Source organism: Lethenteron reissneri, chromosome 10 (assembly GCF_015708825.2).
Source record: "Lethenteron reissneri isolate LAM-NWPU_2019-01 chromosome 10, ASM1570882v1, whole genome shotgun sequence".
NCBI classification, from domain to species: domain Eukaryota; kingdom Metazoa; phylum Chordata; class Hyperoartia; order Petromyzontiformes; family Petromyzontidae; genus Lethenteron; species Lethenteron reissneri.
The window spans coordinates 7,559,426-7,577,758 of record NC_083788.1 but is presented as its reverse complement, the minus strand read 5'-3'; the positions used below and the strand labels follow the sequence as shown (position 1 = coordinate 7,577,758).

The following is an 18,333-nucleotide window of genomic DNA, read 5'->3' as shown; positions in this document are numbered from 1 at the left end:
TCTGGAATTGAAAAAAAGCACAGCACGTGGGCTTAGACAGGGCACGTCATGGCTCGACGGGATGATAGCCGGTGGCCGAGACTCGGGACAGAGTTGCAGTCAAAGGTGATAAAAGCCACCCAACAAGATGACGTTTCACGTGGAAATAAAAGCGATCATTTCGCCGGTAGGAGCAGATATATGTCTTGTTGCATTGCGGAATGGTGAGATATTTTGACGACGTGGGGGTTAGGGGGGGGGAGGCCTTCATCCTGCAGTGGATAGATCGTAGCTCATGCTGCTGCTGATTATGGCATTCACTTATATCGCTACATACATCTGCATAAAGCATAGAACATTTATCCCGTGACGTCACCGCATTCAGCATCGCGATTCCGATTCCACGTGAATCGGAGCCGAGTCGCGGCGTAAAGCGATTGCAAAAATGTCATCAAAATTAGTCCTGAATTGTTAACCTAATGAAGCAATATATATTTTTAATGAAGCACAGTGAAAGAGCGGTGTATAACATAAAGTTACGATACAATTCGATAGTTGTAAAAAGAATAGTGCGTGTTAACACGATGCAACTTGACAAACGTGAATTAAATGTAAAGTACATATCGTCCGAAACAATGTATTTTTGTGAACTACAATTTAACAAATTTAATTGATGAAATTTTAAACAGTAATTGTATTTTTCTCTCGCTAAATGTAACCCCTTAATTGTAAACCCATTCTAACTGCTAGTTATAACAACAGTAAAAAATAAACTAAATATATAGTACAACTATGATCACGCATGATCATTATGATGATTACAGAATTATTAATATTAATTAAAAAAAACACAATATTTAGTGTCAGAAAGCACCTCCATCGTACAGATGGTGGAGCAATGGAATCTGTTCGTGTGCCGCTGCTCAGCGGATTCTTCCATCGCATGTACAAGAGGTGGCCGTGAATTCGGGTGGCCTTCATCCAGCCGTGGATTAACCACGGCTGCTTGCTGCTACTGCTGTCGATGACTGCGTAGCAAAAAAAAAAAATGTTGTCCCTGGGTAGGAAGTGTTATTTCCTAATTGCTTATGCCTAAAAAGTAGAGAAAATAGCTATTATTCCCCACAAACTTTGCCTGTTGTGACCAGGAAAGTGATATTTTGAAATGCACCTATTTTCAATGAGAAAACGTGGTGTGCATTTGCGTAATTACTTCACGTAAAGTCCTGGTCACAAAAGCAACGTTTGTGGGGAATAATATCCATTTTCTCTACTTTTTAGGCACGATCAATAAGAAAATAACACTTACTACCCAGGGACAAAATTTGTGTGCCACAGTGCATGCTTCGAGTGAAAATCAGGAACGCATCATCTCGATTCCGGAATCGTGCGCGGCGATTCGACGCGCGAGGAAATCGGAATCGCCTCCCGTTTCTCTGCAGCGCTTATTGAGGGTGGATGGTTGGAGGAGGAGGAATGGCCGTGCAGAGTGAGTGGCCTCGCCTGCCATCTCATCACCTCCACACCTCGTCGCCTCACCCAAGGGTGGTGGAACGGGGGTGGGGGGCTTGCACGGGGGTGCCGAGGGTGATGGTCAGGATGGTGATGGTGTGTGGGGGGGAGGGGACTGTTATAATGTTCATACCAGAATTGATGATGGTGATGATGTTAATGCTGATGATGGGGGTGATGGTTGGTGTTGCGTACCTTTGGTGGTAATAACGGTCCCCTGTGGTGGTGGTGGTGGTGATGGTGATAACGATGCCTGTCATGTTAATGATGGGGAACAATGGTGATGATCATACCGGTCATCTTAATGCTAATGGTGTTTGTGATGATGGTGGTTGTGGTTATGATGATTACGCCCGTGATGGTAATGCTAATTATTTTTCGAATAGCGATGCATTTGATGTTCATGCTGTTGATCACGGTAATAATGCCTATGATGTATCCGCATGTATTGAAGATGGTGATGTCAATTACGTTAATGATGATGGTGTACTTATGTTGATGATTGTGAAGATGTTGAATATGATCATTCTGCTTGTGGTGGTGGTGGTGATGCTGCCTATGATGTTAATGACCCTGTTGATGATGATGATGAAGGTGATAATGCTGGCAATGATGTCTACTGTTACTCATTTTGCCACTGATGCTACTGTTGATGATGCCTTGTGATAATGGGTGTGTGCTGCTAATATTGATGCCGCTGCTGTGATGATAATTTAAAAAAAAGCCTAAACCACCGCTCCATATTGCTACCGATCATTCATGTGCTGGTGACAATAATACTGCCTCTGATGGTGCCGATAATTGTGGCGCTATTATTGCTGCTGATGATGATTGGCTCTGATGATGCTGATAGCATTTGAGCCCATGCTGATGCTATTGCTGCTGCTGCTGATGATTTGACCCTCCTCACTTCGTTACTGCAACTAAAGACGCCGAGGCTGTTTAATCACTGACGATGGTTGCAAATCTGCTGCTGCTAATGCCCCTATTAAGGTTTCACTCTGACAATATTGTATCGTTCATCCGCCGCCAAGTGTTCGAAAATCTTACGTCATTTTAAATTATCATTAGCATGAGCAATGCTTTGCATAACACGGCAATTCTGAGGGTAACCGCACTGTGTCACTGCGTTCAAGCAAATGTACCGTGCCCCATATGCCAATTCAGCGACACTTTGTTTGGTTCGGTTGCTTGCCCCTCTCTGTATCTACTTAGCGTGCGTTTAACCCCGAGCTGTGGCTCACATCAGGAGCGAGTTCATCTCTGAACTCGTCTTGACCCCCATCCCACCCCTCTTCACCAACCCACATTGATTAGTGTCGTGAAGTGTGGTGAAGCACTCACAATGACTGACAGTGTGGGGAGGCCTTCATCCAGCAGTGGATTGACAAAGTGGCGTATATTACTGTTTACAACCCCATTGGTACATGCGTGCCTTATGTAAGGCCATCACGCAATTCTTCAACTGATCACGTGTTCGTATTGTAAATCGAACGGAGCATGCAGCATAGCGATTATTTCCACAGCATGATGTATGTACATTGTATGCTTATAAATGTGTGCTTTACATATATATAAAAGGAAGACCTGGCTTGGCGACTGTAAGACGACATCGTAAGAGATTGTGGTGCCAGAAAGATGTGGCACTACTTGAGCATGCCGGCACAAGAAAGAGGAAAGTGGAAACCAATGACGGAACGTGCAGCGGAGACCCGCGGGTTATCTGCCCCAAGTGGATCGTGATGATGATGATAAACATATAGTACGGATTATACTGGTCAACACACTTTTTCTAGCATAAGGTATTCCAACGGTGTTAATGTAATTTTGGGGTGCTGATTCCAAATCTGGCATCAGTTTTTGTCTATCACATCAGGTTTTTGAGATATAAAATATTGCATTTTCAATAAAAACTGCAGAAGAAAAATATTAAATAAATGTGGATATCTACATAAAATGCTATTATAAACACACTATCCTAAAAATACAGCACCATATTTTAACACTAAAGCAGTCACTGACTCGCAACAACTTGCAATCATAAGTGACAGAGTTAATTTCGGGTAAAATCAATGAAAATGGGGTATGCCGATAGCATAAAAATGAGATATGATAGAGCAAATCTGAGACCAGATTTGGAATCAGCACCCTGAAATTAGTATAAAACAGCTGCAAAAGTCCAGGCCAGAATTTTTTTTTTGTTGACCAGTGTATAGAATTGCTGCCAATAACCAAATCATATGGAATGTGCTTTATCTCGTCAGATATCACAAAACTAAGGGGGTGTGGGGGGGTGTGGTTGAGCTGGCATTGGTGAACTATGGTCAAATGAGCCCCCTTGTACGACACGTAAGGCGTAGGGGATGCCCTTATCCACCAGTGACGACAATAGGCCACGTCTGTACATGTACATTGCACAATGCATTCATAAGTATGTAATTATGTACCGGGTCTGTGACATATGTACGTATTTTTTTTCTTATTTACCAATACGTAGTTCTTATACAGAACTGCATTGATCTCTTTTGGGAAAGAAAAAAAACACTTGTTGCGTCAGTTTGGTTCCCACCTGCGTATTTAAATATATGGCTGCCGAGATGATTACAATGATTAAGAAGGCACAGGCGACGATGTACTGTGTAAGACGGTCACTGATTGTGCCCTGGACAATAATAGACTAGTACTGAAATGGCATTCGTAAACATTTATTGACATCTTTCAATATTTATTTCACGCAGGGCGAGGGCCCGTTGAAAATTACGCAATCAAAGTGAGCAATTCCCACCTTGACACAATTTGTTCGTTCGCGGCCTAAGATTGTTTTTTCCCCTGTAGCTTAAAATTGTTTCGACAACTCAATTTTTCGGCGGATGTTGCACGCGAATGGCGCTGCTGCGTTTTCGTAAGAAGCCTCGACTTGCAATGAGCAATCTACCAAAGATGGGGAACGATAAGACTGAAGCAGTGGGCCAAGCCACCCAGCGTGTGCGGGTGGTGTAACTGACCCTGAGATCCATGGACCAGAAGATGGGCCCAGGCATGAAGCTATAAAAGAGGGGGGGAGGGGGGGGCACTGGACAGGGGGCCACATTTAATTTCTTGCACCAGAGCCCATGCCAACCACACTACTTCGTCACTGGTCCCAGAGGTGTTGTTTTCAAGGGAGACTTCCCGCTGCTCCATGTGGCGATTATGTTCTTGATGATGATAAACACATTCCTGCGGAGGGAGCTGGTAGGAACGTTGGGTTGCTCGTTCAATGGCCAGGGTCAACGGCGGCGTGGTGTATTCCGCAAATATGCCCGACTGTGAGGGCGGGCACAAGCCGGCGTGAGTAGGTTAAACGTTGAGTTTTATAAGGGCACCACGAGGTGACCAGCCCCACCCAGCCCCACCCTTCCCACCCCCCACCCAGCCCCACCCTCCCCATCCAGCCCCTCCCCACCCTCCCCACCCGGCCCCTCCCCACCCAGCCCCACCCCTCCCACCCCCCACCCAGCCCCTCCCCACCCAGCCCCTCCCTGTACGACGGACGGACGGACACAATAATTCCCTGTGGACTGGTGTAACCAGGAGGTTCCTACCAGCATTATTATTGATGATTGTAGCCCATCGTCAAGTGCATCGGCCTGCCAGTCCAGCCAGAGTCCAGCAAACGACGGATACGGGGGTGGTACTTGCCCATTGGGGGCGCTAAGCAGACAATATTAAATCTAATTCTATATTTGAAGCTTTCGTGACTGCAATGATTCATATTCTTAGGTTTTTTCGGTAAAGTCACGTAGGATAAAAAACATTTTTAAAAAACCTCATTTACTTGATACAGCTGTCGTGGCTGTGACGGTACCACCTGAAGACGGAAGCTTGCGTAGCTTCCGAAACGTCGTGATTTTTATTTTATTTTACTTTTTTATGTTTTTTTACCTACGTGACTTTACCGAAAAAACCTAAGAATATGAATATTAAATCTATAAACGTATCGTGGGATTGCAGAAGAGAAACAGACAAGAGGTAGAAATGAATAGAGAGATGAGAAAAATGTGGACAAAAGTTGTAATGAGATTCAAGTTCAAGTTCATTTATTAGGTACAGAGCCCTGTGAGCCATTCAGCTCTTGAATCGGGTGCAACCGCAACAAACAAAAAACAAAAACATGAACAAAAAACATCTTAAAGTGAATATGTGACTAAGTGCAAACAGAAAATTCAAGAAAAGACAGCAAAAATATTGCAGAAAAAACACCGTACACCAACGCTGTGTGCAAAAATCTCAGTGGGATGCAAGTCAAACAACAACAACCACAAGACAGCTTCCATTAAGGCCATCAGTCTAACTCTGTACTACAACAAACAAACATGGCTAAACCAATACACTTTTCGAAATCACCAAAATAAAGCCATGAAAGCAATGAAAAAGCAACCATAGGAACTGTGACGGAATTTTCACAATAAATGGAGATGATGATGCAACAAAAATTTAGCGCAATTACAGGGATGTGGACAAAAGACTGGAACGTGTTGACGTGATAGAAGAGTTCTGCAGTATGACGGTGATGAGAAAGACATATCAGCATCGTATGACACTTGGTGCATCCTTGCGTGGTTTTTCTTCATTAATTGAGGGCCTCTTAGATTTATTGGAGCCCTAAGCTCTTGCCTTGTTTGCTGAAATGTCTTGGGGCACCGTTGAAAACGAATTTCTCTAAAACTGATTTTTATGTTTAACTTGTTGTCCCTTCCCCCGCACCTACGATTAGCACGGTTGACTACGTACGGTGTGAATGAAGTTCATCATATATACGGACATAAACAAGCACTCGTGGAAAACTTGCGAGAGTGCCTTGCGACTTATCGTTTTGACCGTGCCTCTCTTTTCTCAGCCGCCTGCTACAGTCCCGCGCGGATGCTGCTGCTGGGCAGCTCGCTGGCCTTTGAGGAGGTCCGCTTGGAGCTCCTGGCCGAGTTGGGCTCATTGCCCTCCGACTCTGGACCTAAACGACCCGGCGAACTGGGCCCGCTGGCCTCGGATGGTGGCGTGAAGCGACCAAGCCAGCCGTCTGGCCGGCGGAGGGAGGTGGGCACTCTGCCGCTCGTGAAATCGACGCTGAAATCGCCGGTGGAGAACTACGTGAGGACGGTACGGAACGGCGGTGGCGGTGGTGCTGATTCTAAACTAAAATTAAACAAAACTTTTTGTTTTACCAGGTAAAGCCCACTGAGCTATGTAGATCTTTTTCAGAAGAGACCTGGCCACGAAGGATAGCTCAACGAAGTGGCTTATTGTATGGAAATGTATATCGTGATTCTAAATGTGGAGGATAAAAATCCACGTGAGCACAGGGAGAACATGCAAACTCCAGATATACAGGCATCAGGGTGGGGATCGAACAAACCACCTCATGTATACTAAGCGAGATAGTTAACATCTCGTCATTGAGGGGATTTGGAAGCAGAACTTTTTGGTGAGCCACCCTTTAAAATGTATATGTGACAAAGACAAAGATCTTCCATATAGCTTAAACAGACTTTTTCGGGTAAGTGTTGTTAGCGAGTAGCACCTATGAAGGCTGGCACGGTACACGAGGGGGTGTTGTTCCAGCACCACGCCCGGCTGCCTTTGTTTCCAAAGCGACGATGTTTACACACGACAATCAGGTACACATTTAAAGGCTGCGTCGACCCAGGGGAGGTCCAATACTGGTTCAGATATTCGTCACTGATGTTGGTCGTAAGTGAAAATTGAACTCGGGTCGCTGGGTTCGCAGCCTCGCGTGGTGTGCTAACCACTGCGCCGCCGCTCGCCGCATAATACGCAGAAACACACGTACCGCCGATTTGCACGGTGCGAAATAAGTTCAACATACATACATTGCTTCTTACCGTTACTCCATCCTCTGTTGGGTCTAACCTTACCCACCCACAGCCTCCCGCGCTGTCCCCATGGGGTGTGTACGCTGGGCTGGAGAAGCCGGCTTACACGTGGACCCTGCAGGAGGTGTGCCGGTGGCTCAAGCGCAACTGCCCCCACCATTACCCCAGCCTCCTGGAGCTGTTCTCCCAACACGACATCACCGGTAACCTCGCGTGAACAAGAGCATCGGTTTCAAACAAGACGCAAATATGTGTACATAGCAGGCAGTCTCTTTCTTTGTGCATAATACAAACAAACAATTTAGCAGCATTTCCTGAAGAAGTGCATTGTGGTCCTGTTGTCTGAGATCAACATTGAGCAAATGCGGCCGACTGACATCAGAAACACAACAACTTTTCATTGAGAAAAAGGGTCTTAATGCCACTAATGGGGGCACGGATTCTCTCCACAATCAAACAAAAGACCAACAGCAGCGATCGAACACAGCAATCACTGACCACCATCAACCACAATGACCCACAAACTCTGATGAATCATCCAATACAGCCACCAAATACAACCTATTACTCCTCTCAGCCATGACCACCAATGACCAACTTCCTTCGTGTAGCTGGGAGATATGATCAACAATGTTCGTAGATCCATGTCAAGGTTGGATTGTGAGCCAGTGGATGGCTTCAGGAGTCGCATCGTGGTGAACATCTGAAAAGCTACCAGTGAATGATCGATGTAGGCAGGGGCGGTACTATGTCGTCCATGATTTGGAATTGGCCTATTATTCGTTTTAAATCGATGCAGAGGATAGCCGCATCTGCCATGCAATGTTTTGTTGTGATTCAATTACGCAATCAAATCCAAACCACTGTTTGCCCAAACGAAATTCCAGGAACCATCAACCGAAAGCCGTACACCATTTATCCTCGTTGAGTTTGCGTACAATATTGATTTTTTTTCATTTAACAGGGCCCCATCGTTGTTGAGATGAATTGCTCTTGCCAATGACATGCGGTAACCCAGCATCATTTATTTAGCAACCCTGGTTCTGCAGAAGAGACCCAGGTGGTTGAAACAGGTCCAGAATTTGCAAGTTTAACCAAAATGCTGCTGGTTAATACTGGTCTGGAAAGCCAATAGGCAATGGACTAAAAATATCCTTTTATGTGGAGAAATGAATCTGAAGTCATGTTATTTATTTACCTAGAATACTCCACAACACAGAATGAATGTTTTTTGTTCCACTATGGGGTTGTTTTATATTTGTATGCGTTGTGCGCGTTGGTACACAGAGACACGGAATGCAGTTCTGCTTACATACGCTGTTTCCCACAAGGCCGCTTGATACATTTTCTTAAATCTAACCTCCCCACAATGCCTTTTGTTGATGTATTCCCCGCAAGGCCGAGCGTTGTTGCGGCTCAACGAAGGGAAGCTGGCGCGCATGGGCGTGCATCGGGAGAGCCAGCGTCAGGAGCTGCTGCAGCAGCTGCTTCAGCTGCGTCTGCGTGAGGAAGCACAGCAGCTATCGCTGCTCAGCCGAGGTGAGCGAGGGAGAAAATGTTTCGGCCGAGACCCGAGTAGAACTGGCTCTGTCCGATCTTTTAAGTAATCGATTGCCGACAATCTGTTCGATTGCTCGACTTAGTCGGACAACACACAAAAAAAAACGTTGGTAGGAAAAATAAAATTCTCACCTCTGTTTTACACGCGTGACGGTGGTCGGGAAGTGATGGGGCGGGGCTTTGTGACGTCATTGGGATTATCAGCGGTGTCACACCAGCCATGCCTGTGATACCATACAAAGAATGTTTGTCGCATTGCCATCAAACCCACTTTTTATTTTATTTTATGTTTATCTCAGAGCTGGAATAAGTCAAATTCAATGAAAAATCCTATTTAACGTGTTTTTCTGTTTTCTTCAGTAATGAGTAACGAGGCTAAGACCGCCAGTTCAGGACACTCGACATTGCAGTTTAATCACAGGTGGCTACCTGGTTGAATACTCTGACCTTTGAGCCAGCCGGACAATTTGAAAGCCATTTTTTTCATAGATAACATACATTTTTAATGATATCACCAGGGACCTCGAGAAATGTCACCAAATGATTGTTCAACTAAGGAACATTTCAGTAAGGATTAATTATTTGCCTGTCTGCCTGTGCTGCATTACAGGATGGGGAGAGAGTTTGTAACTGGAATATGGAATTTTGGGCTGTGCCAGTGCTGAATCATTGGAAGAGGGAGAATTGGAAGAAAGAAAGCCTGGCACAGATCATCGAGAAAGTAGGGAATGGAGATTCCGCTCACATTGACGTAATCTTGTGTCGTCACATGTGCCATTTTTCACCGTTACGTAATGACCATATACTTGTATTTTATTAGGGCTGCAACTCACGGCTGATTGTGTCACACACTCTGAACCTCCGTTGTGATTGACATTGAGTCACGAATTCATTGCTTGCGGTTATGTTTATATCTCTGAAGCCCTGAATGAACACGGTGTGCTTACGTACCATTTGGAGGATTACTCCAAGTTGGTGGAATTGGCGGCCACTTCCAAAATGCAAAAATTGGCACCCAAATGAGGCGGTTTCTTTATTGGATGGCTCACCATGGCTGAAGTTTTTAAATTGTTTTTTTTTTATCGTAAATTTTATTAGCAAATTCTGAAATCCAAATGGATGAATCTTATATAATGATTAAAACTGAGGGCTCATCAGCAGTTGTTGCAGCTCTATTGTTTTTTTATCTAGCAGTGTGTGTGTGTGTGAATGTGTTTACGTGTGTGTATATATATTCATGTGTACAGTATTTATTTGTGCATATTTTATGTGTGCTGTATATCTTCACATATCATAACCTGGCCTGGGCCTCTCCTATGTATTTTCGGCTAAAAAATAGTACCTGGTGTGGTGGTGCTGCTGGTAATGGTGGTATGGTCAGGAGCACGTGGTGCTGGCAACACCACCAGCTGTTCTGCCGTGCTGGCCTTAATAGGCACTTACTAACAGCACTTGCCCCAACAGGGTAACCAGGCTCACATAGGTCTGTATTTGTGTTTGTAACTAATTGGTGTTTGCACTTTAATTGTAAATGGTGGCGTTATTTATGTTGGTGGAACAATAGTGCACTTTCGTAAGGACTAAATCTTGAAGCAACCTATTGTAGCATCACCTTGAATTTTGTTCTCATCACGGGTATTTCCCAGATTATAAGATGATCCGAAAAGTACGACGCGCCACAAACTTTGTGCCCGGTGTGAATAGAGTTACACAAATCTGGTCACGCGCACACACACGCGCACACACACGCGCACCGGACTACAAAACGCACCCCCGACTTTTAATTTATAAAATACCGAGAGATAAAGGCGCATGCAGGGAAGAATGGTGCAACTTAGAACCTGGGGAATATGGTATATTTATTCCCCTTCCATCCAATATATTTTCCTTTTCCCCCCACATAATTTATTTTATTATCTGATGCAGGAATTTATGTTGAGTATATTTTTACTATATATAACTTTAAGTGTACACCGAGTAACTGTGTTCACCTGTGTAAGTTGTGACCCCCCCCACCGTGCTCTCCCGGTAGCTCCGTTGACTGAGGAGGTTTCGTAGAGTAGTCAGTAGTGCATGTCTGTGTTAAACTCACAGTGCCCGTGACAACGTTTCTGTGACTGCAGTAGCCAGCAGAGCAGGGCTTGCACATACATAGAGGCAGCATTGATGAGAAATCGATGTTCCTATTTCAAAGGACTGGTAGATAGGTGTTCTCGCAGAGGTAAGAAAGGCGGTCTTAGGCACTGCTGTCCCTAACTCAAACCCCTAATCCCTAAACCTAGCCCTTACCTCTGGCCCTTAACCCTCACCTTTCCTACAGATATGGATTAAGTTGAGCAGTCTAAACCCTTTACCATAAACCATATCCTAACCCATAACCTAAACCGTAATAATAACCTATAATCTTAAAACTTGAAGCCGAACTCCAAACTATAACCCCCCCCCCCTAATCCTCTAATCCTATCCCAACACAAAAACTAAAGGACTATCACTCCTTTATATTTCATCAACTGAAAGCTAAGGAAGTGAACATTGGAAAGGACCTGAAATAGATAAGCACAACCGCTAGAAGTTATGGGATTGCATTAAATTCTGGTCTATAATTTGAATAAAAATGTGAGGACAGTAGCGTTAGAGACTTGTTTTTTTTGCCATATATGTGGGCACAGTAGTCTGTACGAAAATGGATGGCTTGTTAACATTTACTGACAATAATAATAACAATGAGGTATGTCATGATGCATCGATTCATAGACTGACATCCATTTTGACGCTCATAATACATGTATCAAATCGTACGTGAAATAAACTCTTATTTATAAAGTATGCAAATTATGTGCAGATGTTAATGGTGCAGACAACACTGTACAAATAATACAAAAATGGTATAAACTGTATAAATGAGACGTTAAAGACGAGACAAAAATGATTCAAGTATTCAATTGATGTGTGACCCCAAATTGTGACGATTCCTCAAATGGCGAGGAGGTTGAATTATTACATGCCTAATAATAACACAATTGGGTTTAAAGTCAATTACGTTACATAATGATTGGTTAAGCCCCACGTCAGGAAATTGAGCCCAGCACCTATTCAAGGGTGTGGAATATATGGCCCATGGGCTTCCGAATACAGCCCACAAATTCACCCCATTCGGCCTGTGGCCACACGAAGCCCACCACTTCAAAATGGCCCAAAAATTATATTTATCTGTCACTGATAGCATCCTAGCCGCACTAATTGGGTCCTAGAGGGTGAATAACTTCGACTTGGCAACAACACAGTGTTTTGTTATCTTAACGCACTCGGTCACATCTGTCAGGGCAAGGACCTCTTGCCATGACAAACGTGACAGGCGTGCGTTCATGTGGTATGTGGTATTTGAAAGTCCTAGAAAGGTATTTGAAAGTCATCTTTGGCCTTCAGGAAGGAAAAGGTTACCCCCACCCCTCTCTTGCTTGCTGAGCACTGGGTTTAAGCCCAAGGGCTGTTGTCCACGGCAGGACACTGACCCAGCACCTCTTGGGTCTATTCGTGTCTTTACACTCGGGATGAAAGTTAAAAAGTCAAGGCATATGTAATATGCTTCATGTTCTCATCCCAGTCACCAATTTCGATGTGATTGGTAAAAAAAAAAGACGAAAAATACGTTCAAATAATGAGTCGGTGAATTAATGAATACGTGAATGTTGGAACCCAATGCGGAAACAAAACTTTTGCAGAGAGAACAAAACTTTCGTGCCAAACCCACGTGCAGTTCTTAGACTTTACTTTGCGTGACTCTTCTCTGGAAAAAGTAAAAAAAAAAATGTCGTTCATCGAGTCTGGATATCCTCACATTGTGCTGGTGACGATTTGCCGTGGATCCGTATTTTATTTAATAAAGTGTTGAGATGAAAAAGTTGTAGGTGTTGGTTTTTTTCCTTGCTTTTAAAACTTTCTTGTTATATTTTACGTGTAAATCTGTGTGTATTCAGCGGCAGTTATAAGCACCACGCTACACACCTGAGTTCGATTCCTGGCCACAGCTAACATCAGTGGCGAGTGACAACTGAACCGGTCCTGGGCTCCCCCTACCCCCTTCATCGACCTGCATTGACCAGCGTGGTGAAGTATGGTCAAATAACCCCTACGACCAACAGCGTGAAGAATCCTGCATCCCGCAGTGGATTGACAAAAAAGCTGTCCTTTGTGCTTGAGTGCCTCATGTCATCAACATTTCCTGATTTTAAGTCAGTTGGTGAGGTTACCAAACCTGTCAACCCATAAGGTTTACTCTTGTACAGCGAAATTGAGTTTTCAAGTCCGTACGGCGTACAGCCGTTTCAATACGGGCAAGAAAATACATACATTTAGTAACATAATTTTTGTCTATTTGTTTGTGTTTCTCCCTTGTGATGGGACTTTGTAGGATGAACGTTGAGATGTATAAGGGCACGAGGTGACCAATAACACCTGCATCGGTGTGTAATAAGATGGGGCACTGATAAGCGTTTGACAGGTGTGGGTTCCACAGGGGGTAATAATGTGTGATTATATTATCTGGCCAAGACCTGGAAACAAGCTCCCAATAGAGATGATGGAGAGATGAAGTTACAGCTGCCATTGCCCAACCATGACTCTTGCTCCAGGCTAGGTGCACTTGAGGCAAGATCAAGTGGAAAAAATTTACCCGTAAAAACAAAGTTTATCACTCTAAATCCTTTATATGCGTGGCGGCTCGAGTCCTCTCGTCCTCTGGCTTGAGATGGCTGCCACCTATGGGTCAGATGATTGTCTGCCAGCATTAAGCAATTGGTAATTAAATATTTTTAAAAATTCCCTAAACAGTGTAAAATTTAGGAAATTTTTTTTCACGAAAATTAATTGTCACGCACAACGAGTCTGTGTGGAAAATGTCAGCTCGATTGGATCACGGGAAGTGGGTTAAAAAACGACCGAAAGATTTGCACGGTCATAAAGGATTTAAAAAGCTTCATACGCTTAGGTTTTTTCGGTAAAGTCACGTAGGTAAAAAATAATAGAAATGAAATAATAAATGAAAATAAATCAATTAAATCACGACGTTTCGGAGGCAACACAAGTCTCGGTCTTCAGGTGGGACCGTCACAGCCAAATGTATCAAAATAAATCAATTAAATCACGTCGTGATTTCATTTATTTATTTTCATTTATTATTATTTTATTTCTATTATTTTTTTACCTACGTGACTTTACCGAAAAAACCTAAGAGTATGAATACTTGCAGTCACGAAAGCTTCAAATCTAGAATTGTCAAAAGCTTGCTGGTTAAAAGCACGGACAGACCCAGGTGTTCATTTCGTGGGGCATATGTCGACAGCTCACCCTGAATAAATAACAATCAGAGGCTGAATGAATGGCCAAGGACCATAGAGTAGACATAACTATTTAAAGTAAGACACAAGCCACGGGGCGCAGACAAAGGCAATTAAACACAACCCAGCACTTTAAATAAGGATACACGTATGCGCAAGCATTGCTATTGCTAACCGCCTCTAGGGCAAAGAGTAGCTCGTTAAGCATGCAATCCAATTGGCGTCCAACGTTCGCTCGTGTCGCTATCTGCCTGGAGGGCGTCTTGCTTCCGCATTGCTGAGTGCATCAAATGCCTTTTGGCCTCGCTCCCGCAGTCGGAGGCTTCATAGCGGCCCCGTTCTTAGCGACGGGCGGCCGCTCTAGGCAAGTAGTGGGTGCGTCATTTCGATACAACAACACAAAATTCCACCACTTTGCCGACTTCGTTTCAAAGTTTTTGGCTGAAGCTCGCTGTACCCGGCGAGGTGTGATGCCCGCCGGCCCGCGCGGACGCTCACAAGAAGCCTAATGCGCCACCGCGGGGCAGGCGAGACGCACACGGAGCCCGACCGAGGCGGGGGCGATGCTGCCGGGCGGTGCGTCCAGGCAAGCAAAGGGGCTCCGTACGTGAGTAGGCCGCCGCCGCCGCCGCGACGCACCCGCCCGCCCAACGCCGCCAGCGTAGCCTCGCCGCCGCCGCACACATGCACGCCAAGAAGCGCTACCTGCTGCTCGCCATCGCCGCGGCCGCCTGCTGCCTGGCGCTGCTGTCGGTCGCCACGCTTCTGGGCGCCGTGGCCACGGGCGCGAGGTCGCGCTGGGCCCCCCGCTCTCGCCTAGCGCAGCAGCGGGGCCACGCGTGGCCCCGCTGGGAGGGGGCGCCGCTGCCGCCCGCCTTGCTCGGCGGCAACAGCGACGGAGCGGCGGGGCCGTCGTCGCCCGGTTCGTCCTGGGAGGAGGATGACGACGAGGGAGGAGGGCAGCTGCAGCAGGGACACGGGCTGCACGGGCAGCAGCAGCAGCCGAGGGAGAGGCACCGAGTGTCGCGGCGCGGCAGCAGCGCCTACCGGGGCCGGCGCTGCCGCATGGAGACGTGCTTTGACGCGACGCCGTGCCAGAAGCACGGCTTTTCCGTGTACGTGTACCCGCGCGCAAAGGGCGACAAGGTGTCGGAGACGTACCAGAAGATCCTCACGTCCATCGAGGAGTCGCGCTACTACACGACCGACCCGAAGAAGGCGTGCCTCTTCGTGCTGGGCATCGACACGCTGGACCGCGACCGCCTCTCGCACCAGTACGTGCACAACGTGCGCGCACGAGTCGCCGCGCTGCCGCACTGGAACGGCGGTCGCAACCACCTGGTGTTCAACCTGTACTCGGGGACGTGGCCCGACTATGCCGAAGAGGACCTGGGCTTTGACACGGGCCAGGCCATGCTGGCCAAGGCGAGCGTGAGCGTGGACAGCCTGAGACCCGGTTTCGACGTTTCGCTGCCGCTCTTCTCGCGGGAGCACCCGCGCACAGGCGGCGAGCCGGGCGCGCTGCGCGCCAACAACGTGCCCCCGGTCCGCCACCACTTGCTCGTCTTCAAGGGCAAGCGCTACCTCACGGGCATCGGCTCGGACACACGCAACGCGCTCCACCACGCACACAACGGCCGCGACGTGCTGCTGCTCACCACGTGCCGCCACGGCAAGGACTGGGCGAGGCACAAGGACGCGCGCTGCGACGCCGACAACGCCGAGTACGAACGGTGCGTATTTGGTGGGGTTGAGAGAGTGAGAGAGAGGTCGGGTCTTGATTTGGGAGGGGGGGGGCTGAACTCGTGTTACTCACGTCTGGGTCCTGGGGGTGTTAAGTCTGGGTCTTGGTGGGTCTGTGTGCGTGAGGTTTGAGGTGGAACTGATGAGGTCAAACTGGCGTCTGGGTGTTCAACTAATAGCTTGCGTCTGTGTGCGGTAAAGTTTGGAATGGAGCGAGCTAGGATTGGAGTGGATTACAGAGGTCAGAGTTTGAGAGTTCAACTTGTGTCGTGGTTTCTGGGTCGTGTGTGGGAGTATTGGCTGTTGCATGAATAATGCGTTTGGCTTGGAGGTCTGGGTATTGAAGCTGGTGTCCTGATGTCTGGGTCGGCTTGTGGGAGTATGGGCCAAATTCCATTATTGTGGCTTGGCTGTGAAACTGGTGTCCTACTGTGTAGGCTGGTGGGTGGGGTTTTGGGTTGAAACTTGTGTTTGAATGGAGGCAGAGGTCTTGGTGTTAAACTTAGGTGCTGTGGTAGAAATGTATGTGTGGGAGTATGGAATTTCGTGTGTCAGCAAGGGTTTTGATGGTGATTGGTGAGAATGGCATCTAGATGTTCAACTTGTCTGGGTCAATGTATGGGGAAGTATTGGGATTGCGTTTTAGTCCGAGTTGGTTGACGTTGGAGGTCTGGGTGTTTAAGGTGATGTGTTGGAATGTTTTACATTTCTTGAGCTCGAGTTTGGGGGTGCACTGCTGGGAGTTGGGGTCTGGGAACTTTGCCTTTCGTTCCAAGGTGTGGTCAGAGAGTGGGAGTATGGGTTGTAGTTGGGTTGGGCTTTTTAGGTCATGTCTGTGTTTACATGTGGAGTGTTGATGTCTGGGTTCGTGTGTGGTAGCTTGAGCAGGGCTGCTGAGGTTGAGGTCTGGATATTCTAATGGAGCTTTGGGAGTTTGAGGCCTGGTGGGACGTGGGCTGATAAGGCTTTAGGGGTCTGAGTCGGTGTCTGAGAATCGGAGTTTGAGTCTGGACCCTGGTTTTGGGTAGTCTGAGTTGGGTAGATAGTAAGCTGGAAATCTGGATCTGTGTGGTTCTGAGTTAGGTTTTTTGTGTGTGTATGTGTTTGGCTCATTATCAGGTTCATCGCATCGGATTTGAAAGTGAGGTTTTGAGATCTGGATGTTCATCTAAGAAGAGTGTAGGTCATTGCCATTGACTGAGTGCTGAAGTTTTGGCCAGGGTTAGGTTGGGTTGAGGTCAGGGTTTGGATGTGGATCAGAAACTCTTGGTTTGGGCTGCGTGAGGAAGTGTGCGTGCAATGTGTGTAGCGTGACTGTTTGCAGCCACGTGTCCGATGGCGTGACGGTTACCTTTTAGATTAGTTTAAGGAAGTGTGTGCATGTGTGGGCAAATTGTTGCACAAGGTGGGTTAGTGCCTCGTGCTACTAACCCGGCCAAATGAGTGAAATTCCTGGCATTGACTGACAATTGAGAAGCGATAGCATAATCAGTTCTGGGCCTCCCCTATGTCAAATCGCCAAACTCCTCTAGCGCCTTGCCAGCCTTCATGTCTACGACGGCACTTTCTCCAAGTCTATGTAGACTATACGGGTAAATGTTGTATTTTGTGTTGTTTACAGTACGTTCTTACGTGTTTAGTTATGAATGAGGGTTAGTTGGCGTGCTTCATGAGTGCTGATTGGTATCGTAGCAAGGTTTTAAGTGGGTGTTGCTGATTATGGTTCATTGAGTGTGCGGATGCGTGAGTATGAAAGTTTGTGTGGGCGAGTGGCGGTGTGCGTGTAGCGATGAGTGAGTTGGTGGGGGTGTGAAGAAACAGCTTTCGGGGAAGGGTTAGGCAGTGTGGTGGATGGGGTGTGTCGGCGCGGTTGACCGAGCGGTTGTACGTGCGTAAGGTTGTATTTGTTAATCAAAGGTTAAAAACCGTGGCGTTTCCGCCTCTTCCTCCTCCTCCCCCCCCCCCCCACTGGTTATTTAAATTTAGGCACACCTTTGTTTTATGACATGCGTATCGAAACTTTCAGTTTTACTGGACGAAACTGCATCATGCTGCTATTTCCCGCAGGACCAAAACCATAAAACATGAGTCAAAACCACATCTTGCACGTGGGCGGATTGCGAAAGAGTGTGGCTGTATCCGCGAGCCCACTCTTCTACAATCCCAGTCAGAATATGTTCGATTTTGTGTTTGTTTGTTTTTAAATCATGGTTGCTGAGCACAGGCCCAAAGGCCCGAAATGTCAAGCAAGCCCAACAACAAAACAGCACGACTGAAGGTGTGATAGATGAGAGTGAGCAAGGTTATTACAATATAGATGAAAAGAGACGATG

The 18,333-nt window shown here is 46.5% G+C and overlaps 2 protein-coding genes across 3 annotated transcripts in view; both read left to right on the top strand.

Annotated features, from left to right (window-relative positions):
- The first annotated feature begins 1,389 nt into the window (after positions 1–1,389).
- Positions 1,390–12,816, top strand: SAMD12 (sterile alpha motif domain containing 12). 2 transcript variants are annotated; one of them, XM_061549391.1, is made up of 5 exons: positions 1,390–1,468; positions 6,371–6,627; positions 7,414–7,564; positions 8,760–8,900; positions 9,532–12,816. In XM_061549391.1, the coding sequence occupies exons 1-5, from the start codon at positions 1,438–1,440 to the stop codon at positions 9,549–9,551; spliced, it is 600 nt and encodes a 199-aa protein (XP_061405375.1). In that variant the 5' UTR covers positions 1,390–1,437; the 3' UTR covers positions 9,552–12,816. The 2 variants fall into 2 exon arrangements, with proteins under 2 accessions (XP_061405375.1, XP_061405373.1); XM_061549389.1 differs by having other exon boundaries at positions 8,760–12,816.
- A 1,761-nt stretch (positions 12,817–14,577) lies between these two features.
- Positions 14,578–18,333, top strand: part of LOC133340906 (exostosin-1-like) — a 44,509-nt gene continuing 40,753 nt past the window's right edge. Inside the window, 1 exon segment of the mRNA XM_061549388.1 lies at positions 14,578–15,990. Coding sequence (XP_061405372.1) covers positions 14,942–15,990 — 1,049 coding nt within the window. The 5' untranslated portion in view covers positions 14,578–14,941.